This window comes from Sturnus vulgaris, chromosome 17 (assembly GCF_052056855.1).
Source record: "Sturnus vulgaris isolate bStuVul1 chromosome 17, bStuVul1.hap1, whole genome shotgun sequence".
Classification (NCBI taxonomy): Eukaryota; Metazoa; Chordata; class Aves; order Passeriformes; family Sturnidae; genus Sturnus; species Sturnus vulgaris.
In genome coordinates, this window is record NC_142259.1 from 14,361,359 (window position 1) to 14,387,070 (window position 25,712).

The window sequence follows — 25,712 nt, forward strand, 5'->3', positions numbered from 1 at the left end:
CAGTTTGTGGGGTGAGGCAGGAGTGACCCCTGCCCTGACACCCCATGGTTCTCCCTGGCACTGCCTTTGCACCAATCCACAGATTCCTCCTTGCTCCCTGCTCCCTCACCCAGTGACTTCTGTACTCCAGTTAAACACAGGCTTTATTTTATTTTACTTGATTTTATTTTATTTTATTAAGGACTTTCTCCCCACAGTCTGCAGTGATGAAGAGCACGAGTCCAGGGGTGAGCTCTGGGACAATGGATTATTAAAGCCTACAGTGCTTAACTGGTTTTTTAACATCTGGGGTTTTGCTCTTAAATCAAGTATTAAGTCCAAATCCAACCATGAAACTAGGTGATCTGGGAAATTTAGCTTTAGCATGTGTGTAATACTATAGCTAATCAGAATTTCATATGCTATAATAATATGTGAAACAGTAGATGTTTAGAATAAGCCTCCTCTGCCAGAGACTCATTATATTCTGCATTGGTAATTAATAATTTTGGATAGATTCACACATCATGAAGAAAAAACGGTTTTGTCTGAAGTGAAAATGATTGCACAGGTGCAATAACATATTTTTATAGAAATGGGAATGCTTAGAAATAAACAAGCCATGAGAAAGCACGGGGAGCACACAGAGTTCCAACAGCTCTGCATGTTCATGTCACCTCGAGGGAGGTGAGGGAATGCTTTTCCAGATGAAATTCGGGAGGGGATACAAGGAAGGACCAATCTCCATGTGTGGTGAAGTCACACAGGATTTCTTCAAAGGGTTTTTTAAAAGTGATGGCTGTGTTTCCAAAGCCCCTCCCTGGTTGTAGCTTCTGTGCTGGAGTTTTGAGGATTCTGAGGGGGTTAGGATGAGAGAAAATGGCTTTAAACTGACAGAGGGCAAGTTTGATTAGATATTAGGGGAAAATGTTTTACTGGGAGGGTGGGCAGGGCTGGCACAGGGTGCCCAGAGCAGCTGGGGCAGCCCCTGGATCCCTGGCAGTGCCCAAGGCCAGGCTGGACATTGGGGTTGGAGCAGCCTGGGACAGTGGGAGGTGTCCCTGCCATGGCACTGGGTGGGCTTTAAGGTCCCTTGTAACCCAAACTGTTCCATAATTCTGTGAATTTTGACCCCAAGTCATTGTTATTTGTACAGCTGTAATTCTCACGAGAATCCCAGCTGTAGGCTGAGAGCTGAGGCAGGTGCCCAGAGAGAGACTTTGCCCCAGGAAAGCAGCAGCTGCTCAGGAGGCAGCCGTGCCCTCCCATGGGCTGTGTTCTGGTGTGCAAGTTCCTGCTGAGGTTTTTGGGACTCCAAGCTGAGGGAGAGGGGAGCAAGGGGATGCCTCAAGTGGCTCCATGGTGTGTTCCTGATGGATGGTGCAGAGCTGCCACACTCCCACTCTGCCTCCTACCCTGTTAGAACCTGGTGTGCAGAACCGGAGGTGCCTTTTTTATTACAACCAACCCGTTTCCACCGGCATCTGTATTTCTTCGAGAAATAATCCTTGCTCTTTGCTGAAGCAGCAAGGCGGTGACACGTTGTCTCTTTGGTGTTTCAGACGTACAGCAGTCAGAACGAGAACAACGAGGACTACGAGATCCCTCCCATAACGCCTCCCAACCTCCCCGAGCCGTCCCTCCTGCACCTGGTGGAGCACGAAGCTGGATACCACTCCCTGTGCCACAGCCTCCCTGCCAACAGCCTGATCCCAGCCTACCCCTACCAGAACATGGACCTGCCAGCCATCATGGTCTCCAACATGTTGAGTCAGGATGGGCACCTCCTCTCCAGCCAGCTGCCCACGGTCAGTGCCTCTCCCCTCTCTCTCTCTCCCTGCCGTGCCAAGCTCTCTGTGCTTCCAGGGAGGAGTAGCTGAGCACAGGAGGCTGTTGCTGTTGAGCTCTTTGCTGTGAGGCTTGGCTTGTGGTGGCACAGGATGTGGTCACCGTGCTCATGCTTGGCTTGGTGTCCTCATTCAGCACTGGGGATCAGGGCAAAGGGCTTCTCCTCCCTGTGTGGAACATCCTCCTGTTGCCTTCTTCCCAACCTGGAAATGAAGCTCGAGATCATTTTAGTAAGGAGATAATATAAAAGAGGATCTTTATTTAAAGGCCTTCAGGGGCAGTTATGAAATCATGTCCACAAAAGCCACCTCCCCACTAGGGGTGAGTATATTCTATAGGTTTTAGGAAATTAGCCTAATTGATAAAAGGCACCAATTAGGAGGACAAGTGGTGATGTAATTCCCCCACAGGTCAAGCCCCATGAAATGGATCTCCAAGTGTTGTTCTTTAGTTTGGTACCCAGGAAGAACCAAGGTAGCACTGGGCTCTTGTGCCCCCCTGGGCCTGGAGCTCTGCAATTTGGTTTTTCTTTCTGTTTAGGGAAAGGCCATGGAAAAGTACAAGGGAAATTATCACGAATACAATTAATAATACAGAGTTACAAATATATGTGTGAAGAATACAGAGAACATATAAAAAAACTGTTGCCTGGAAAGGCTGAGCTGGAACAGAGACCAGACAGAGCAAAAGGAATAAAATCGGGATTTATTGAAAGGATTCACCTGGGGCAGTGCAGGAGCCTGGCCAGGGCTGCACCCAAATCAAATCCAAGCTGGATCCTGGTCACGAGTTTTTACACTTTTATAAGTTTTGGTTCATCTACATATTGGGATATCTACAATATCCAACCCACAATATCCCAATACCCACCCACAGCCCCAGGCTATGAACTCTCAGCCCCTGCCTTGCCCCCTTTCCCTCGCTGTTGTTTCTGATTTTTGGGAACTGGGTGTCCTTGATTCTCCAGCTAGAAAGGAATTGTTTTGTCCAACTCCCCTGTGAAGAGACCTTACCAACACCTAATATGCAGTTTCAGAGTTACACACTAAGCAGCAGGGTATGAAAAACATAAAAGCTAAAACCCAAGGCATCAGAACAAAAGGCAAACCCCAAATGGCATCACTCCCTGAACCAAGCGAGGTGCCCCATCCCCCATGGAAGGTGAGCACCCAAAGCTCAGCCCTGTGTCCTTTCTCCTCCTCCCTGTCACCCGTGTCCCACTGCCAGGTGGCCCTGGTGGCACGGGCAGGAGGAGCACAGACGCTCCCTGATGGATTTCGGGAGGAACTGGATCCCTCCCTGCTCTCACAAACTCCGCCGCCTCCCGGCTCAGCCCTGGGAAGGGGACACCTTGCAAAGTTTCAAATGACTCGTGCAGGTATAAACAGGGCAGGATAATGAAGGAAAGTGAAGCTCTGGGAAGAAACTCCAGGGTTAATTAGAGCTTGTGACGCTTCTGCATCAGCAGCGCTGAGGAAAGGTTGTGACTTGATTTTGACAGTGATATTGAATTAATACTGCTGCTCTTTAGCACCGTTTTCCTCTTTAGCAGCTTTAGCCCCGCGGTTGGTTTCTGACATTGTTTCTCTCTAAGATCATTGATTTTGAAAGACACTGATATCAAACAGAGTTAATTTTACTTAAAGAACATGGCTGGGAGCCTGCCACTGCCTGGCTGGGGAATGCTTGGTGTTGATTGCTTCAATTGATAAGGGCCTGAAAGGTAGTGATATTTAAATATTTAAATGGGATATTATCTCTTAGTCTAGGAAAATCCCAAGGCTTTCTGAAGTGCTGATGAGTATCCGAGTTTCATTGTTAGTGTGTCTAAGAGAAATATCATGTTCTGCCCATCAATATTGAACAGAGGCATATTTCTATGGAATTAAATATTACTTAGGGCTCTGTGTTACCTTTTAGGTTCTTAGGTGATTAAAACATTCATTTCTGAGACAGAAAGAGTCAATTTCAGATGAAATATTTTTTCCCTGGTTTAATTTAAAGCACAGCCCCTTTGCCTGACCCCTATTTTCATAACACGATAATTTTATCCCATGTTGATTGTCTCATTTTTGAGAGGTGATATTGCACTTATAAATCACTTTCTAAAATACCTAAAGAAAAAAAAGAAGAGGGGGATTTATTAAGCAGCTTCTCGGTGTCTGAAATAATTTATTTTGGAGTAGTCCTTGGGAAATGTTCTCTTTCTTACTTTATGGTACTGTTTTACAAATGCAGCACGGTGATGATAAATCAGGGCCGATCCAGAGAAGATAAGAAGGGGACTTAGTGGGCTGTAAATGTAGAATAGAGAGATTAAGATTTGTTTGCCCCTTACCACGAAAATAAAAGTCCAGTGAACCCTGAATTTCCCAGCTGAGAGTGAGCTGAAACTGCTCCGTTTTGGACACGCTCGGAGCTGTGATCCATCTTCAGAGCTCCCAGCAGCAAAGGGATCACAGGAGGGAGCTGTGTTGCAATCTTAGGCCAGAATTAAATCCTGCCTTAGCCTCCCATCACAGCCTTTTTTCCACCTTCTGTCCCTTTTGGTGGGGAACCAGGTCTCCCTTTCCTGCAGCACCAGCCCACGATGGCAGCGCTGCTCCCTGAGCTCACCTACAGCTCCTGGCACTGCTGAGGCCACTGAAGAATCCTGCAGAGAAAACACATTTTAAACTCATCTGGTTAATACCTAATTGCACCTGCCAGTGCCCCAAGGGGCTCCAGGAGAGCTGGAGAGGGACTGGGGACAAGGCATGGAGGGACAGGACACAGGGAATCCCAGAGGGCAGGGATGGGTGGGATACTGGGGAGAAATTCTTCTGTGAAGATGCAGGCACAGGGTGTCCCTGGATCCCTGGCAGTGTCCCAGGCCAGGCTGGACACTTGGAGCACCTGGGACAGTGGGAGGTGTCCCTGCCCATGGCAGGGGGTGGAATGGGATGATCTTTAAGGTCCCTCCCAAGCCAAACCATTCTGGGACATTTTTATCAACACTTCCAGAAGGAGAGGGATTCTTCCACCCAGGCAGTGATGGGAGGCCAGTCTGGGAGTGAGCCTTGCCTGCACAGAGCTCAGAGGGGTGGCTCAGTGTGCACAGGTTTTGGGTTTATTCCAGGAGCAGCATTGCTCATGCACTGCTGCTCTGTGCTGTAGCTCACACAGGTTTTTGCATACACAGCTACATCCTGCCTTGGTTGCCACGTCTGTGTGTGTGAATACAATGAGAAACAACAAGCAGCTCACAGTAAAATGTTTAGACATTGGTCAGAATTCTGCTCTGAAAATGGAACTCGAGCCTTAAGATTTTTTAAGTCAAAAAGAACAAATCTCTAACTGCTGATAAGATATGAACCAGGACTCACCAAGAGCCATAGGATTGGTATTTTTTCCTGAAAGCTCAGAAGTGAATAAAGAAAATCCAGCTGCAAATTGCTGTCCCATGTGTGTCTCTTATACTGGGATATCCTGACATTACCCCCAGTGTATACCCCTGCATTAAACCCCCCAGTGCCTCCCAAGGGCGACCCTGCTGCTCCCGTTGTGCAGGTGATCAGCTCGGAGGGAGTTAAATCAGCACAGCAATTGTCATGGCAGGACAGAGCTGGGGAGTGAAGGTGGATTTGCTGAGTGCCAGCCCTTGCTCCTGGCTCCAGCTCACCCATGGGTGTCAGATGGGGACCCTTGTTTGGGAAACCCCAAATCCAGCATCACTTCTGCTTCCTCACCCCTTCAGCAGCAGCACCCAGAGCTCCCTCCATGGACCAGCTCCACATTTCCATGTCATGACTCTTCATTGCTGCTTCATTTCCCCTTTTTGTCCCCCACCCGTGAGTTTTTAGGGAGTTTTTCAATCCCTGAATGGGGTGCAGGGAGCTGCAGAGCAGGGGTGGATGGACAAGAGTAGGCAAAGAGATGGCACAGGATGTGATGTGTGAAGAACTGCTGGAGGGGGTGTGGGAGGGCTGGGGAGGAGGCAGAGCTGGCTCGTTTGGGGAAGGTTTCTTATTCTTTGTATTGATGACAAGAAACAAACAGAAAATTCTTACTGCAGTGGATTTTTCTTTTCTAGTGATCTCTCTTTTCCTATGGGAATAAAAGGAAGGGAAGAGAAGGGAAAGAGGAGGAATGGCAGGAGGGAAAGAAAATAGGAGAGATGTGACTGTCACTGAGAAATGGGAGTAATTAGGGAAAAGTAATCAAAGTGGAAAAAAACATATTTTCCTTGGGAAGAGAATAATTTTGCTCACTGTGAACATCCCAACTGCAACTTAGCTTCCCGGGGATCCACAGGGAGTCCTGCTGGGCTGAGATCACACTGGGGCTGGGATTTGGGGTGTGGGGAAAGCAGGGGAGGGGGCAAAGATGTTCTGTGGATCAGTGGGGAGGGGGGTGCCCGCTGGGTTAAGGAGCTGCTGGGAATAAATGAGATTTCAGAGTGGATTTGGCAGAGTATTTTTGACAGAAACAAAGGGTGATCAAGGTCAGAGCCCAGGAATCTCCAACGCAGCAAAAATATATTTCCATAAATATTGGATAGCAGCCAAGAGGGCTGGGGGTGCCTCTGCTTGGCAGGGGGGACAGTGCTGGGGTGGGAGCAGCCAGGAGCCCCAAAACTGTGGGGCAGCAGCACCCAGAGCCCTCCAGCACCCCAAAACTGTGGGGCAGCACTGCCCAGAGCCCTCCAGCATCCTAAAACTGTGGGACAGCAGCACCCAGAGCACTCAGCACTGCTCCAGGACCCCAAAACTGTGCTCCCCCCCAGCCCGATCACAGGATAAATCTACACACTCCAGAAAAGCAGCCACCCTGCTTCCTCCTGCTGTGCCGTGGCCGGGGCCCATGTGGGCATTTCTGCACTGGGAAACGTCTCCCTGTGCTGCTCCTGGGAGCCAACAGGAGCTCTGTGGGTGTGTGGAGGGACTGACACCTCTCCCTGTGTCTGCATCCTCCCATTGCTTGTCACGATCTTTGTTGTTCTAAAGGCACAAACATTTCCTTCAGCCCACTGGAGTTACTTCTTTGATGCTCACAGCGAGCTGGTGCCAGGCTTCAGCCACAGCCTGAAAAGGTTTCGTTGCAGTTTGTTGAGTGGAACGGAATTATTTGAAAAAGAAAAATCTTTAAAAGCCTCCGAGGCAAAAAAAAAGAAACATCCATGGTGTAAAATGGCACATTTCCACTGAGCTGAGGAACCTGTTTAGGCAGAGGTGAGAGAATAAAATGGTAAATGGGGGTGAATTGTAGAAGAAAGGTGAGTGCCACTGTGAAATTCCAGAAGTTTTGCAGTTGACTTTGAGTAGCTGCTTCCCAACACAGCAGGGCTTTGGTGTGGAACAGGGAGGAGAGCAGGAAAACAAGCCAGCAGCACCCCACTGTGTGCCCCATGAGCAATGGAGAGGAAAAACCCTTTCCTAGAGCTGGGATGGCCATGCCTGGGATGCTCTGGGGCTCCAAGGATGAGCTTGAGTGAGGTTGTCCTGCAGGAAGATTGCAAGGTCAGAACCCAGATTGCTCCAAACCCCATCCAGGCTGCCCTGGGACACTTCCAGGGATCCAGGGGCAGCCCCAGCTGCTCTGGGCACCCTGTGCCAGCTTTTACCACTCTCATTGTAAAGAGCTCACTATTTCAATGAAATATGGTCACAAAAGCCAAGTGAGCTGTGCCAGTCTTGCCTGCAGGCTGCTGGAAATCCATGATCCCAGCAGGCAGAGCAAATACTGGGCAAATACTTCCAATGAATCAATTTTCAATAATTTTGAGTCACTGGCTACTAAAATAAGTTATTTAAAATAATCCATATCCCAGTGCAGTGTATCCCATTGCCCTTCAAAGCAAGTTCATGCTCTTCAGAAGAGCCTTTCTAAATAAACAAACCAACAAGAGCATTGTTGGGTCACCAGCAGCAAAAACTTCCCTGAGTTCCCCTTGGTTTAAAATTGCAAGTTTTCACTGGCAATTCTGTGTTGTGAGCTTTAAGGTTTTGACTAATTCAGTTTTCTGCTTATTAATGGTTCAGTATTTAAAAACTGAACTCCCAAACATGAGGTGGAAAATAGTAATAACACAACCCTACATGAAGGGTTCTTTGTATTAAGCAGAGCCCTGTTTGCAATTCCCTGCTAGTGTTTTTCTCAGAGGCAATAAATGAAAGAAATATGTCTTTTTAAATTTTATAAAACTCAGAAAAATGGTTTTAAACAGCTTTTCTTCACCTCCTATAATTATTTATTTTCAAACAGTCCTTCAGGGTAATGTTCCGTTTTCTTATTTCACACTCCTTTTTCTCATAAATGAACCATCACTTCAATAAATCATTATGAAAACAGAGACTAACACAAACCCTGAAAGGTTGAAAGATTTATGTAACACATTTATGTTTTCCATTTTCTCATTCTGGTACTCCACTGCTAAAGCTAAGCTAATAAAAGCTGCTATTAATATTTCTTGTTGCCTGGCAACCACAGAGAGGGAGTAATAGCTTTAGCTAGAAAAATAGATGACCGATAAGGAAAAATTCAATTCTTTTATTATCTCAAGGGAAAATGGGCTTTTACTGGAACATTATGATGTACGAGTGTGAAGTTGAATACAAAGGATATTTTTTCAGTTGTTTTTCTATTTTTAATGAACATTATTTTACCTTCACAAACTCGTTTAAGGCATTTGCCCCACCTACTTGTGAGCTTAATTTAGCAACACCCACACGCTTCTGGCTTTAAGTATCTGTTGGCATTTTCACTTGGAAGCCCCTTCCCTCCACACCTCCCCCTGAGCTGGAGGGGCTCGGCCGTAAAATTTTGCTCCAGGTCGGAACCTGAGAGACAAGATCCCCAATCAAAGAGTGAATTGTTCTTGTGTGTGTTCAGAACTTGTTTCCTCAGAGGAAGGGGTTTTGTGTGGAGAGGTGTTTTCTGGAGCTGTAGCTGTCCTGGCTGTGCTCAGGGAGGGCAGGAGTGACTGCTGGTGCTGAGGTGAAAGGTGCAGAGCTGGATCGTGCATGGATCCCTCTGGGAACAGCAAGGCTGGGGATGAACAGATCAAAAACGGCCCTGGGAGAAGGACCTGGGGGTGCTGGTGGGTGAGAGCTGGGCATGTGAGTGTGCCAGAGATGCCCCGAGCCCTGGGCTGAGCCCCCAGCCTGGGCAGCAGGGGAAGGGAGGATTCTGCCCCTTCTGCCCCACTCAGGTGAGACCTCACCTGCAGAGCTGCCCCAGCCCTGGGGCCAGCACAGGGTGGACGTGGAGCTGCTGGAGAGAGTCCAGAGGAGGCCATGGAGATGCTCCAAGGGCTGGGAGAGCTGGGCAGAGAGACTTGGGTTCACCTGGAGAAGAGAAGGCTCCAGGGAGAGCTCAGAGCCCCTGCCAGGACCTAAAGGGGCCTATAAAAAATATGGGGATAGACTTTTTGTCAGGGCTTGTAGCAGTAGGACAGATGGGAAAGGTTTGTAAACTGAGAGTTGGTTTAAATTAGATATAAGGAAGAAATGTTTTACAATGAGGGTGGGCAGGGCTGGCACAGGGTGCCCAGAGCAGCCCCTGCATCCCTGGAAGTGTCCAAGGCCAGGTTGGACATTTGGGCATGGAGCAGCCTGGGATAGGGGAAGCTGTCCCTGCCCATGGCACAGGGGATTGTACTAGATGACCTTTAAAGGTCCATTCCAACCTAAACAATTCTGCAATTCTTTGCATACAGGTCCTGTTCTGTGGGAGAAGTCCTCCCTGGGTTTCCCAGTCATCCTGGACACCAGCAGAAGCTCCCTGTGGAGCAGCAGCCCCTCTGTTCACATGGCTGAGGCAGTTTCTGCGTGGCCCCTTGCCAAGTGCTGCTGTGAGAGAATTGGGGTGATGTGGGTCCCTCTCAGGACCCAGCCCTGTGAGTGCTCAGAGAGCAGCAGAGCTCGTGGGGACTGAGCCTGTGAGCAGGGAACCTGAGGGACCTGGATGGTTGTGTGGTTGGTCTTTAGGTTCAGCCATGGGTATCCCATTTCTGAGATGTGAGTAACCAGGGTGTCATGATAGGCTTTTCACACAAGGGAGCTGTTGTGACAGCTGAGAAGCAAAGCAGATGTGGGCTTTGTTTGGTAATGAAAGAATTTCTCCCTGAACAAGGGAAAGGGAGAAGACAAGGTGTCACTTGAACAGGCAGAGGGTGACTGTCACCTGCCAGGGTGGGAATCTCACATGGGAATATGCCTTATTTCCTGAAAACCATCACAGCCACTCCCTGCAGGAGAGCTCCTCCTCAGCAGGAGATCCCTTCCAACCCAAACCATGTCTGTGTCCCCGAGAAGGGCATGCTGGAGAGCACTGAGATGTGCCCTTACCCACAGCACCTCATCCTACCTCTGTGTGTGTGTGTGTGTGTGTGTGTGTGTGTGTAAGCCTGGCTGCAGATTTGTCTCTGCTGCCTGTACCTCTTCTGGTTTTAGGCTGCACACTTGGTCCTTATCTCCCCATACTAATCTCTTGACCAGAAGGCAGCAGATCTCATCCCCTGGTGTACTTGCTGCTCTCAATGAACCAGCACCTCTTCTTCACTGTTTGCCTTCCTCCTTTGCACTATTCCATGAAAATTCATCCTCCTAAACTTTCTTTTCCTCTCCTTGAGTTGTTCACTGTGTCTCTCTGATGAGCCAGTACCCTTGGGACAGTCCCAGTGGGAGATTCTCCTTATCAGCCACACAATCCTCCAAAGGGGAGGCAGGTCCCAGGTGGGACAGTCCCTCTGTGTCCCTCGTGCTCCTTCTGTGGCACAATTTGCTTTTTCAGCACTTTCAGATAGCTGCTGTTGCTGTAAGGCTAGGGAGCAGAGAGAAAATACAGCAACACAGGCTTTATCCAGAAAGCAGAAGAAGGGATTTATTGTAGGAGTAGACCCATTTTTATAGACTGGTTCGCTGAACCAAGGGCAGAATAAGATCATTGGTCCAAGGAAGGCAACACCTCTTGTAAAGATCAAAACCAAAACATCACGTTCCTCACGCACTCCTCCTGTCCACAACACCAGGTGCTCAACTTTGTTATTCATTCTTTCCCTTCTGTTTTCCTTTGAGTAGCTTGGGAAAACTCAAACTGCTGTTTTCCCTGGCTCTCACCAGCATCCACAAGCCCCGACTGCACTTAAGCCTGAGCTTAAGCAAACTGGCGTGGAGCTGGGATGAGCGCGGTTTCTAAGGCTGGGGAGGAGGAGGAGGAGGAGGAGGAGGAGGAGGAGGAGGAGGAGGAGGAGGAGGAGGAGGCTTGCTCCGAGCAGCATGTGTGTAATTAAAATATCAATTACACCGTGCTGACAGCGTGCCAAGGAACTGCCTCTCGTGTGTGCACTAAACTTCAATCCCTCCAAAGTCTCCTCACAAGACGTGGCGTGGTCGTGGTGCCAAACACGGCCCGAACGCGGCGCTGGTAAAGCGGGGCTGGGATATTATTTTGTGTAATGGTGCCGTGCTCCAGAGCTGGTATCATGTTCTGGAAATTATCTTTTAATGTACAATTTGTATTGCTGAGAAATGTCACTTTACTTCGCAGAACGTCGCGCCGGCGTAAAACCTGAGATTTATTCCTGTCATTTTTTTGTCTCCTCTGTCGTGTTGATAATAAGAAGTCTGCTTTATGTGCGTAATGCCTGTGTCAGTTTGGAAATTTGGGGTTTCATAAAAGGCAGTGGTATAAATAAAACATGATATAAATTAAAAATATAGTGGAAAATAAAATCTCTGAATTACGGGAGCAGATGAGATGAATGCAGCATGAAGGAGATTTTCAGAACAATATCAAATAACTCCAGTTAATATGTTCAAGGAATGGGATGGATCTTTTTTTAAGACCTGATTCTAATCTCAGATGTGTTTGTCTCCAGTGCACAGACATGCAGGTGGATGCCTGTTCTTAGCCCAGTTTTAACCCTTTAGGTTTAGGCCGTTATTCACATTTGGGGTGAAATTTTTTTTCTCCTTCTTAGCAAAAAATCCCACTTCAGCAATTTTCCTGGGTGAGGTTAAAAAAATCCATTTTGCCCCCATTAAAAAAAAAAATCCTGCAAATGACAACATTCAGCATGCTTTGTGAAATGAACTGGAGATTTGGAAGAGAGTTTCTCTGGAGTCTGGGATGTGGCTTTGGGGAAAGAGTGTCCCAGCATGGGCAATTCCCTGTTTTCTGGTGGAGGATTTGTCAGCTCAGCCCCAGGAGCTGGAGTTGGTGCCTGGATGGGCTTTTCCCCAGCTGCTTGGGCTCTGGTGTACTATGGAACCACCTCTGCCACCTTCTTCCTTCCTATCATAATTTGCAAAAACACAGGAAATTATGTCAAAAGTAGGGATGAGGAAAGATAGAAAAATTTAATAGATATATAATGACCAGAAAGTGTTGGGATTACCCTTGTTCATGCTGACTAATCTGGGCATTGTGAAATGTCCTGCCTTTAGTTGCAGCATGAGATAAATTTTGCCAGATGATCTCTGCTGAAAAATTGGTTGTCTTTGATGCAACAGTTTTAGGTGTGTTTGAACCTCAGGAATCCCAATCCCTTTGGGAACAGTAGGTAAAGTGAACAGTGATGTGTTTCCAGGGTCTCTCTGTTTACCAGGACAGGGGTTTCAGCAGCAGCCAGGGCTCTGTGTGTGTGCCAGAACTGCAAAAAGTTCATGTGAGAGCTGCAGGCAGGATCTTCCTCCTTCCTTCAAGTGCTGCCTGGGGTTTGGAACAACCTGTTCTGGTGGAAAGTGTCCCTTCCCATGTCAGGAGAGTGGAACTGGATGAGCTTTAAGGTCCTTTCCAACCCAAACCATTCTGTGATTCCTTTGCCTCTTGCTGAATGTACTCAGCCCTCTCTCAGCTGATTAACCAGAAGCTGCTTCACCCTCCCCAAAATGCTGCCTTTGTCCCTTGTTTTGTGCATGTGACCCAATGGTGCAGGTCATCTGAGGACTTGTTTTTGTCAGGAAAACAGGCATTTCCAGGCAGGAATAATCCCCAAGGCACGTGTCCCTGCCCCTTCTCCTGCCTCCCATTCCTGCTCCTGAGTGTGCCAGCAAAGCTGAGCTGTCATTGCCATGGGAATAATGAGATGTGGGGGCTGTGGGCCTGTGCCAGGGCAAAGAGCCTTCCAAAAGACAAGTGAAGGGTTTTAGTTTTCATCATAACCTCTGCCACACCATCAAGTGTTCATGTTCCCATGTGTGTTCACACCCCACATCATAATGCCACATAAAACCTTCTTTCAAGTGCATCACGCAGTGTAAATGGAACAATTTTTTGCCACTTTTTAACCAGTATCACCTCTGATACATGAAAATCCAAAGTTGCGTGTCTGGCAACTCTTTGCCATCCATCTTGTTCATTTTGGTCAATGTTGCTGCCCATCTTTCATTGCCCTTATCCCCCAGATCAATCATATTTATCTGTAGCTGTCCCTGGGCTCCCCTTTGCAGGTTTCCAGTGTGCATTAACCTTCTCCAGCAGTCACTCACTGCCCGGACATGGAGAACTTTGAGGTTCATTCTCAGCCACACACGTCCTGTGCTTTCCATTGCTTTTCCAGAAGTTTCAGCCCCAAATGGCCTTGCAGTGACTGGTGTTGGTTCCATTCCTGTCCTAGCACAAAAGGATGGAAATTTCCACGGCTTTTGTTTCAGCTGTAGAAGTTATGATGACTGCTCACTGCTGTAGGTGTGTGAGTCTCTTTGTATTATTTCAATGGGAGCCGTTTTTAGAGGCAAATAACAGAAAGTGCTTACAATAAAAATAATGGGCTGTAACAGGCTTTGTTATGCAATGAGGAGATCAAAGAGCCCCATCAGCCACTCGGCTGAGCTGGAGTGACAGGAGGAATGGTCCCTAATTGGTAGGTAAGATTTCCTCAGCTGGTAAATAGAAATGGTAATCCCAGCCCTTTCAGAGGAGTTTTCCCCTGCCAGTGGCCTCGCTGGAGTTTGCTGTGAGTGTGAGTGATGGTGCAGAGCAAGGGAGAGCACAAACAGCAATCCTGGGGCAGATTTCCCTTTCTTCAACAAACACTCCCAATCTCTACCTGCCTTTTGGGTGTGGATCTGGGAAGGCCCAGCTGCCAAATTCAGACCTCATTCCAGAAGACTGAAAGCTCTGAATGTGACAAGCACATCCTGGGAGAAGCTCTGGCAGCCCCTGCTCCTGAGTGGTACAGGCTGAACCACTTCACATCCCCGTAGCCCCGAGAAATCCAAGTTATCATTTAAATGAAGAGTGCTACTTGAGTCCTGCCTCTGTGAAGAGGTGTGGGATGCAATGTCAAGAGAAATTATAATGATTGCTACAGATGCAGCTTGTCAAAGAAAGAGAAAAATGTTTCTGCATCTGATGCATGGCAGCGAGCCAGTTGGTAATGTTATATGTCCGAGTGTTCCACTTGGGCTGTGCTGGCTGGAAAGCATTCCTTAATGCTCTGCCTGGCTGTTCCATTTGTCTCCCAGCTCTGCAGAATCCCATTAGGATCCTTGTGTTTACACCGTGGCGATTGCTCACTGTGTGCTGGGGGCAGTGTGAGGAGGGCTCTGGCTATTGCTGCCATCCTTCACAATTCCACCCCTGCATTTCTCACTTTTCCCTGCTGCCCTGGCCATTCCTCAACAGGGCTCCAGGTGTCCTGGAACCTGCAGCAGGCAGCTGTGGGATACCAGGGTGCTGTTGGGGGGACTGGGATCTGCTCCCTTTTCCCAGGGCTGGCCCCGATGTCTTTTAGTCCAAAGCCTGGGTGTCAATTAGGAGTTAAGGAGTTCAGAGGTGGCTATGGAGGGCCAGCATTGGGCACGTGTCCCACCAGGGCTGTGTTGGACGTGGTTCCCCCCATGGATGGTTCCCCCATGGGTCCCTGTGGAAATGGGCAGCAGGGCAAGTGGAGCTGATGGAAGTGGCAAACTGGGAGGAACATTACTTCTCCTTGTGCTCCTCCTGAGGCAGAGGTGGATAAAATCAGGGCAATTTCAGGTTGTCTCAGTGTGAAAGACAGGTGTCTGCTAAGAAAGGCAGGAGCCTCTTTTTAAAATGGAGAATGTAAATCCCCTCCCTCCAAATCATTATCATTTTGAAATTAAGGGGCTCTCAGGCAAAGAAATAGGAATAGGAATAACAGTTCTTTACTAGGAAAATTAAAATAGAAATCCAGTATTACAAAAAATAACAAACCCAAAACACTGCCAGGGTCAGAATCCAATCTGACACTCTGTCAGTCAGTCAGGGTTGGTGCAGTCCCATTCCATGGTGGCTGCATCCTCCTGCAGTGACAGATGTGGTTCTGCTGGAGCAGGGCTCCTGCACAAGGTGCAGTTTTTCTCCAAAGCTGCAGGGATGATGTGCAAGGCTCTGGTTTTCCTCTGGGATCCAGTGGGAAAAGGCTGCTCTGCTGTTCCAAATCTCCCCTTTGATCTGGGTAGGAAATGCTCGGCTCCTGCCCTGGCTGGAGCATCTCCCAATGGGATGATGGAATTTGATCAGCCCTGCCCTGGGACTGCATGGCCATGAACAGGAGAGATCTCCTGGAGGGAGGATGGGCTGTGGGCAAGATAAAGAACACTGCAACAGCTGGGTGAACAGCTGGAACATGAACAGAGAATATCTACACAGAGATAAGGAACACTGGCCCAGCTGATTTCAACAGATGGGGATAGAATACAGACTTTTGGGCACATCCTGTATTGCAACCTAAGACACAGGTGTTGCCACAGAAAAAAGAACTAGCAAAGTGTCAGGGAGTGGCTGCCCTGAACCAGTAGAGTTTCTGTAGAGAAGAGTTTTTTGCAAATCTCTTCCATGCTTGATGTTATTTGCAAGCACTAGAAAAAGCAGTGATTAAAGACTCGTGCACCTCATGATTTGTAGGGGTCTCTCAAGGTTTTGTCATTACCCTGGATGCTCTGTTGTTTGTGCTTTTGTATTAACGATGCTGAATGTAGGCAGTGAGGGATAAAACTGGAAGGTGACACAAAGAAATTGGACATATTTGGGACAGGAGAAAGGAAATTCATAGGGATGTAGGCATAGGAGGGAAATTGACTGCAAGATTGCAAAGGCAGTTTGCTCAGCATTGATAAATGTGGAATTAATGCATGTTGAGGAGAAAAAGATTCACTATTCATAAAGCTTGCAGTGCTCTGCCAGAAAGCCCCTCAAAAAACCTTGTGCAGGGATAGAGGACAGGAGAAACTCAAGAAGGGGGTGGTTGGGATAGTTGTACACTCTGTGCTGTGTTTGTCATCCCATCTCTGGCAAGAGGGAGGAAAAAAAAAAGAGGCTCAAAGAATAGAAACAAAAATTATTATGGGTATGGAAAGATCCCCTGCAATGGTGGATGCTCAGTTTAAGAAGGAGGCAAATAAAATAATTGAAAGCATAAAAGTGCCTGGAATACCCAAGTGAGAGCAGCTACATCAGAAAACTTCGTGGGAATTGAGATTTGGAATTTCAGAGCAATAAAAGGGAATACTTCTGTCCACACAGGTGACTTGCTGAGAGTGAGGGTAAAAATGAAAATGCCACAACCAAAATTTTCAAAATCCTTATGGATCTACCAAAAACATGGGGAGTTGCTATAGTAGATGTTCAGATGTGTGTTGGCAGAGAGGTAGGAGGTGGCTGTTACTTGTAGGAAATCCAGAGCTGATTTCTGGCTGGAATTAAGCTGAGGCTGGGAGCACCAGGTCCCACCTCACCTGTACCCTGTCTCATTCCATAGGAGGTGTGGTGGAATGGGACCATCACTGCTTTGGGCTCCTGTGAGTACTTTACAAGTACTGGTTTTACCATAGAGAATCGTTAAAAACCAGTGACTGAATCAACTCTGAGTCCAGTGTTACACAGAAATGCAAGCAATGCAAACCTGGATCCTCTGTTCCTTGACAGGGTAGGGGTGGAGATCTGGGCACATTCCCAAATTAAACCTCATGGTATTAATAACTCCTTATTTCTCAAAACATCCACATCACCTTCTCTAACATGGAGGGAAGGTCTGTCCTAGTACCTTTTTCCAATTCCTGCTGCTGCCAGCTCTTTGGGACAGACCAAAGAGGCCTCTGGAAGAGCCCAGCTCTCGTTGTTAGCACAGATTTTGTGCTCTGGTGCAAAACATCCACCTGCCACTGCTCCCCTGCTCCACCACAGAAGGTTTGTGCCCAGTGCTGGAGACAATCCTGCACACAGCTCCGAGTTTCAAGCTGCTTGGGCTTTTTCGTGGCACGTTTCCAGTTCTAAATCAGTTCTCTGTGTCTGTCCTAGAGATTCTCAGATGATTTCAGCCTGTGTTTTTTAGCAGCAGTCTACAGACACTTGGCCATCTGGTTGGTATTAATCTGGGGGAGGAGGAGGCATGTTTACCTGCAGGAAAATCACTTCCCCTGCAAAACGAGTCCTGTCAACTTTCATGTTCCTGTTGAGCTGAACCAAGAACATCCACTTGTGGTGAGAGGAGAAAACGGAATAGCTGGGACACAGACCCTGCCCAGCTGTCCCCTGCACAGGCCAAAGCTGGGATCAGTAACTGAAGTTGAGCATTTGCTTTGATTTCCGTGTCTTGGTGAGGTGGAAGGTACCTGTCCCCTCACCCAGCACGGTGGGGCAGGGCCAGGTCACTGCTCAGCCCCCACAGCCAGCTGAGATCAGCTTGCTTGGTGGTGTTGGCTGATTCTTTTGGGAAATCTGCTCCTTTTTTAGCTCATGTCTCATGGTGGCACAGGGTGGGATTCTTGGGGTTGTCCTGTGCAGTGCCAGGAGTTCAGTGATCCCTGTGGCTCTCTTCCAGCTCAGGATATTCTGTGATAGGATTTGTGGTTACCAAGCTTCATTCCCCTTACAACAAATACATTTGGGGTTGTTTTTCCTCTAACAGAGATGAGGGTACAGTTAGGCCCCAGTGTGGGATGTGGGGGGTGAAGGGTCCCAAAATAAACCACATTGTGGACATCGAGCAAACATTTTCTGGTGACAGAATTGTCTTCATGGCCCGAGAACTTACTCCAGGGCTCTCCTGGAGTGTCTTAGATGCCAGGCAGCTGTCAGGGAAGAAGAAGGTTAATTTTAAGGCCTCCACACTGCAGGCTGAAGGATAGAAAGATTTGTACTTATGGGTCCTCCTATTGCCTCCATCCCATCAGCTCCCTGAGAGGACCCAGCACTTCTTGCTCAGCTTTGTCCTCCTCAGGAGCTTCATTTCTTCTTCATCATCTGCCTGTCCCACCAGAATTTCAGCCCCCTCATGGAGGCCAGGAGATGCTCTACAGCATCTACAGAGAATCTGAAAGTTGTCCTAAGAATTAAACCCAAACAGCAGAAACCAAGACAGAAAAAGAAAAAAGAGGTTAAGTCTTTCCACCAAAGCAAATACTGAATTGGTGGAGTCCTGGTTGTGTAGGAATCCCTACAACCTGTTCCAAGAACATCTCAAGGCAGGTTAGACATCCCTGTCCCCCCTGGGGTACAGCTGATTTTGAGTCTTCCTTGTACAGTGGAGCACACGCAGCTCTGCCATGGCCATGCTGGTTTACAAGGCAGGAATGTTCCTGGGGGAATGGAGAATTTACAGAGTTTTCTGCCCTGGTGAGGAGGCTGTTGGTGCTGAGAGGGAGGATTCCCAGGATTTGTGCATGGCTAAGCAGCACGAGGTGAACATTTCCCCTGCTCACCCTGTGGCTCCTCGTTTTACAGTCAAGGTCTGTCACATTGAGCTGCTTGTGGAAGGGCTCCTGTGTGGAATTCTGCCAGCAATTCCAGCAAGTGGGACTTAACTTTTCAACATGTTTGTTCTCTGGCTTCTCACAATCACAGAGCATTGATGAGATGCAACCTGACAGAGCCTCCCTGATGTGGATTTCCAAGGAATTTGATGGAAAAGAGCCTGGATCTGTTAGGATCATGCAGAGCTGTGTTCCCCAGCTCCTTGCACATGCAAGGGCTGGTTGGTGTGTGCCTGTCTGTACACGTGGCTGTTGTGCACTGATTTCAGGTCTGCTCAGAACTTCTCTCTGTGCCAATCCTGCCTTTTGATTTTATGCTTTGCATCTTATGCCTCAGAAATCCAGGACTAAATGGAGACACCTTTGGCAATTTGGATTTCCTGATCCATAATGGTTGATGGGAGCTGGAATTCTCCTGAGTGACAGTTTGCTTCATTCCCTTTTGCTTTGCTTTCTCACTGAAGTAGAAAAGTCATCTACAGTACAATGACTTTAGAGCAGTCAGCAGCAATTCAGCCCTGCTGATTTATTTGAGCCATTCACCAAGAAGTTTCTGCCCTGCTCTGGAAGTGCTGGTGCCCATGAATTTCATGTTGATTTTTACTATTGCCCGTGAGTGGTCAAAGGTTTTAGTTATTACAACCAGATTTCTTGCTCTTGTGTTCCCTGGGTGATGCTGAACTGAGTAACCCAGCTGTGCTTGGAGGATGCACGGGTGGAAGTGGATCTGGCTGGAGGCTTCTGCAATTTGGGAGTGGGGTTCTTGCAGTGATTTTAAATCATGTTCCATTGTATTTACATTTCTGCAGTGCTTGTATTGTTGTTGCCACACGATCCCTGTAAACAGGTGGAAGGAAACAACCAGTAACATTTTTAGCACTCAATCCATCACTTGGCACACTCAGATGCCATTTACACCATGAATAATAATAACTGGCCCTCAGTTACAGCTCAGGATCACTGGGGACAAATTAGAGGAATAACTGCAATTATGGCTGTAGCAAGATGGCTTCTTTGCAGTCCATCATCTTCGGTAATTTAAAATCGTGGATCATTCAAATCAATACATGTTGCAACCAGAACTTAGGAGCTTGATTCTCCCTCACACAGATGTGTCAGTCTTGTCAAAGCTGGGACTCAAAGTTACAGGACACAGCATCAACTCAGGGGAGGTTGGATTTACCTTTCCTCTAAGAAAACTTCTCCTAGTTCACCTCTTCCTTGTGTTTATCACTGAATAAGAATGCAAATATTTCATATATAATCATAGAATCATGTAGGTTGGAAAAAACCTCTAAGATCATCAAGTCCAATCATTAACCTAACACTGCCATGCCCACCACTAACCCATGTCCCAGAGCACCTCATCTATGTGGGTTTTGTGGTTTTTGAACACTTCCAGGGATAGTGATTCCAACATTTCCCTGGACGACTTTTTCTGATGCCTGACTTCCCTTTCAGTGGAGAAATTCTTCTTCTGTCCCACCTGTACCTCCCCTAGTGCCTGAGGATGTTTCTTCAGCACGGGGAAACTGAGGCCACCAGGTCACTGTACTTATAGGTGACTTCTTCAGTGCCAGAACAAGGAACAGAGAGAAAAGAAGGAGAAATCTCCTGCCCTGATGGAAATTGGGCCAGAGGCACTGAGAACAGACAGAGCCCTTCTTGAGATATGAAAAGTATCTAAGAGATGGCAGCTTACAGAGCCCTTAGAAAAAAAAAAATCTCACTGAACAAAGCAGGGTTTACAGCCAAAGTCAAGAATAAGATTCCCAAGTGCAGTGTCAGTGTTTACTGTAGACTATAAAAATACCAAGTACTGAGCCTGGGTACTTTGCTAGAAACATTCCAAAGGTGTAAAACTCTACATTAATAAGCTAACTTTGTGTTGTGATACCCGGGGTGAGCCTGAATGAGTCCCCCAGGTTTCTTTCACAGTAAGAAGCTCTCCTGGAGTGTGATTCATTGTGTTTGAAATAGCTTCCCTGGGATGAAGCAAATGCTTCTGCAGGGATTAGAGGAGGACCAGACCCTCAGCTCAGACACATTATCCCGTGTTTAGGGTGTCTGTGTTTGCACACATGGTAATTTTTCCAGGATGAGTTTCATGTTGGAAGTGAAGGTTAGTAAAAAATTCACATTCTGCCTTCACAACACACTGAAGAGATGTGAGTAGACATGAGCATGGCAAGGAACAGGTGGAGTTGGGAGTGAAATCCTGGTCCTCAGAGGGCAAGGAGGTGTTGGGGTGGGATGAGCAGGGGCTGAGGTGCAGGAGTGAAGGGGCTGAAGGCACAGAGGATAGCTGTGGTTTGCAACCTGATACACAAGGAAGGAACTTGATAAAATCACAGAAAATTGGGATGATGTTTTAGCTTCCAGTCAGCTGGCACCTCTCTGGATTCCCAAGACTGCTCAAAAATCGTTGAGAGGTTTTGTGATGACATCAGCAGCAATTTGAGGATTCTCCCACAGATTTCAGCAGGGCCCATGGATTTGTAGAGATCGAGTTGGAGCAGCTGATCCTGCACAATTCCAGATCAGCTGTGAGCTGATGATTCTCACAGTCCTGATCCTCCAGCTCCAGGCACTGAGACCCCCTTGGTCCATCATCTGTGTTGAAGACAGAGGCAAAGAATTCATTAAACACCTCTGCCTGGTCCGTGCTTGTGAGGGGACATCATCATCCCCACCCTGGAATCCACTGATGTTATTTCTACACTGCCTTTTGCCATTAATACATTTGGAAAATCTTGGCAGCATTCCTGCTGCTGTCACACAAGGGGGACATTCCTTGGTGCATCATCCCCTGCAGCATCAACTGCAAAGGCAAAGCAGCAGGACAGGACCCTCAGCAGGGGGAGGTTTCCTGTGCTCACCTCGTGGTTCTGAAGGGTTGGGACAGCCAAGAGCCTCGTCCACACCCTGGTGCTGCAGCCCAGCCCTGGCTGGGTGAGCTGTGAGTTCCAGGTATCAATCAATGGGCATCAATCCCATCCAGCTGAGGGAGAATTTTAAAGGGGAAACATTGACACTCGTGTTGGCTGAAATTTCAAGAAAAAAATTCTTCCACGAATCAGGAGTTTCCTTCCCACTTGCTCCTACATTCAAGACGTGCCAGATTTTAGTTTCCAGTGGACTGTCCATCCTCCTCTGCACATTCTGCTCCAGCCATCAGTCTTACCTGGGCCACGAGATGAGGAGATCCAAAGGGAGCACAGTAATGACCCACCCCATGCAGGGTGCTGGGTATGAGGCTCTACCCGCCCCAAATCCTCAGGCCTTCAAGTGACTTTTCCCAGTGTATGTGAGTGCAGATTGCTGTAGGAGCTCAGCCATCTCCCCCTTTGTCAGGGAAGCAGAACGAGCCCCGGATGTGGGAGCATAAGGGAAAACGTGTCTGAATCATGCACTGACATCACCAGGAGTGCTGCAGCTCTGGACTCACGTCAGAGCTCCATTGATATGGTTACAGCACAGTGCGTGGCTTTTGGTATTCTGGGAAAGCTGCTGGTGTGGCAGAGAAAATTATTCATGGATCGAAAAAAAAAATAATAAAAAAAAAAGGGCATTAGCTGTACAAAGTGTCGGGATTGTCTGTGTTCCACCGCGGGGCTGAAATGAGATGCCAGCTGTGGTACAGGAGAAACAGCTGGAAGAAACACCAACAAAAATGCACAGATTAGTCTTGAAAGACCCTTGCAGCTGAAGCCAAGGTATCACTTACTAATTTATGGGGAAGTACAGCGGGTGCAGAGCCCTGAGCTGACTCACAGGAGGGTGATCTGCAACGGGAGGGTTCACAACAGAGGAGAGGAACACTCGGATGCTTTCTGTCACTGGAAATAAAGGCTGAGGTGAACAGATGATCTGCCAGCCACAAAGCCATAATTAAGAGATGCCAAAACAGCCTTTTGTCCTACAAGGGGGTGGAAAAAAGGAATACAAAGATCACAGAGGAGGTGGTGGTTCCTGCCGTGCACACAGGGGAATAGGGGAAGGAATAATCTTCCCCACAAGGAGTCACATTCAGATTCCAGCAAGCAAATGCTGCACAGAACGCCGAGTCCTATGGCAGAGGCATAAGATGGAAAAAAAAGGAGCAGATACAAACTTATCTTAATGCCTGAAATCTTTCAGCAGGATCAGTGGTGGAGTGTTGGGTTTGGCAGGGTGAGTACTGCCAGTGGAGCACCAATCCACTGTCTCCACCGGTGGAAGTAAAACTCTGTGTAAAATACTTGCAGGTGTCTGCAGGATGTACCATGAATGCATTTCAGAGTTAGGAACATCCAAATACAGTGCAGGTGGAAGTAAAGCTCTGTGTAAAATACTCCTCTGGGTTAGGAGCATCCAAATATAGTGCTGGAGGAGAAACACATGTGGACCTCACTTTCCTTGAAACTGGGTCTGAAATCCTTCAAATCATCCCAAGCCACAGAAATTCGTAGGTGCAGAAAAAAACTTCACAAAAAACCTTGTTTCATTAAACTTGTGCGTTTTTGAAGTTGCTCGCTCAGCTGAGCCATCGGTAATTAGCGTTTAAACGCTCTGTGAATATTCATTAGCTTTGCCAACCCTCCTGGCAGAGGGAAATCACTGCTGGCATCCAGGAGGGGTCGGGGGTCGAGGCCATGGCAGGGATGTCTCCGGAGGGAGCTGGAGCTGCTGGGACCCTCTGAGCCTCTCCCTGTGCTCAGCTGGGACACGGAGCCCCAGGGCAGCTCCTGGCCACAGCATCATCAGCCACATCTCCTGCTGGGATAAACTGCTTGGCCTTTGGGCTTTCCTTCATCCACCTGCTAATGAGATTACCCCACATGACACAGGGACAGCAATATTATCCCCTGAGCAAGGCAGCAGGGTTTGGTTTGTCCGAGAGAAATTCCTGGCCGGTGCTCGCTCCAGAAAAAAATTCCTGTTTTTCCTGGAAATAAGGCTACAGCTGCTGTTATTTTCCCCCTGGCTGCTGTTATTTCCCACCTGGCAGCTCTGGTCTGAGAGGGTGGAGGTCAGTGCACAGGAGGGAACATTTGAGTCTGGGGTTTTTCCTGGAGCTCACCACAGTGCTGGGAGCACTCTGAACCTCCAGTACTTCAGTCTCATGTCACCAGCCCTGTTTGCAAGGAGGAAATATTCCCCCCATTGGCAGAGGGGAGGAATATTTTAATTTCTGAACTAACCTTGTGTGTTATGTGGTGCTGCTGAGAAGCCACAGCCAGCGAGTCCCACGATGTCATTTTTACAGTCTCTGGTCAGAGCGGGATCTCACTTTGAAATGAAAACGTTCAGGCTTAAAATAGAAACCCACACAGAATTGTACAGCCTCTCGAGAATGACTTTTTAAGGCTGCTGCTCAAAATGCCCATTTATAGGCATTAAAAGCCTGTAAGGTGCTGCAGAGCCATCAGGCTGCCACATGTCGGGATTTGATGGTGGCTGCGTTTTATTTTCTAATTGTGCTGGGCCAAAGGCCGGAGAGCAGAGAGCAAATATTCCCAGCATGTCCAGGGATCCGTGTGTTTGTACCTCCTGTAGGGCACAGCACAGCTGCTGGGGTGGCAGCTCAGGCTCGGGGTCATCCCACAGGTGTCACCCCAGTTTGGTGTGGCCAAAGCTCTGGTGCCAAAGCTGTGAGGTGGCCACAGGTGCCAGGCTTTGGAATCCTGCCAGTGTTCAAGGCAACCAGGAGGGGAAGCAGAGCCACCCAATATTAATTATGACTTTTGAAGCTTTGCCTAATTACATTGTCTCTCTTAAGACAACGACACAAATATTTATGAGTGGGACTTTTAATTCTCATTGTAATCAGTGACATAAATAGGTAACACCTTTATAAAGAGTTAATAAAAATGTGTCAACACAAGCTCCAGCACAAGCTATCGAGCAGTGTGCAGTAAAACATTCCAGTGTTTATTGTATTGATTGAATATTCATGAGATTGCAATTTAAATTACAGTTCACAACTGTTGCTGTGTCTAATGAATAATTTAAACAAGTGTGGCCAAAGAGATTTCAACGCTGCATTAGCAAACTGCAAGGGATTAAGCAACAGAGAATTTATAATTAGCTTTGTATATCCTATAATAAATTCATTGGAAAGATGGTTTTAATTATCCCACATGTTAATTCAGAATTCAGTGCATTAATTTTCGATTGAAAAGTAACCCTTTCTTCCCAGATAATATATTTGTCTCTTCTTCATCTTCTGCATCTCAAGAAGTGAGAGTTTCAAGTATGGAATGGCTTAATTTCTGCAGCCCTCATCCATCGTGACCCAGCATTTGTACCTGCCCATCTCGGGTCTGGAGCAATTCCTTTTTTCCATTTGCAGCCAGGGAAGCTGAGACCAATGAGATCAAATCCCTTCCTACAAGTTGGATCCCAGAATCCTGCTGGAGCTTCTCCCAGATCTGTGTGCTGCTGCTCATCCTCTTTGATCCACTCGTGGCTACTTGGGCAATATTGTCTGTTCCTGCCAAACAAGTCTGTGACAGTGATAAAAGTTTTTGGCAGTTGTCTCCTCTAAGCAGCTTTAGGGTTTTGTTTCAGAAAGGAGGATGTGTGTAGATAACAAGTGTAAACCCCAGAGTTGGAGCTGAGATTGCTGCATTCTTCAGAGCCAAACAGGGATGGTTTTGTCTCTATTTGGCAAGCTTATAAAGGGCTTTTTCTGCCCTTTAAAGGCTGCAGAGTCTCTGCTGTTTGCCCATACCCAGAGGGAGGAGGGCACCAGCCCTGTGCCTGTGAGAGGCTGGGGCTGCACTGAAAACATGACTTTGACCTTGGGTAACAAGGGGACAGCAATGTCCCCAACAGCAGAGATCCCTGAGCTTCTCATCAGCTGATGCTCAGCCCTTACAAAGCGTGAATATTTTTTGTGTTTTCCCCTCCACCTGATCCCCCTAAGCCATCCTTTCACCTTGCTGGTTGTCCCCAAAGCCTGTCCATATGTACAGACACAACTGTAGCTCTTTGCAGAACCTCAAACTTGTGCTGAAAGTCCCTGGCCAGAAAAAGCCTGGAAATATTCCAAGGAACATCAACCCTCAGAGCTCCGTGCAGCCGCCCGTGCTCCAAGCCTGCCTGCGCAGCTCCGGAGGTGTCTTGTGGTGCACGTCGGGGGGGAAAGCTCTGCCTTTCCAGGTGCTTTTGTTTAATTCCAGGGCAGCAGGTTAATGAGAT

The 25,712-nt window shown here is 47.7% G+C and overlaps 1 protein-coding gene across 1 annotated transcript in view; it reads left to right on the plus strand.

The window, feature by feature from the left end:
- TOX2 (TOX high mobility group box family member 2) overlaps positions 1-25,712 on the plus strand; it is a 147,580-nt gene that overhangs the window by 84,163 nt on the left and 37,705 nt on the right. Inside the window, exon 3 of the mRNA XM_014876082.2 lies at positions 1,542-1,787. Coding sequence (XP_014731568.1) covers positions 1,542-1,787 — 246 coding nt within the window. The remainder of the gene's footprint in view (positions 1-1,541; positions 1,788-25,712) is intronic.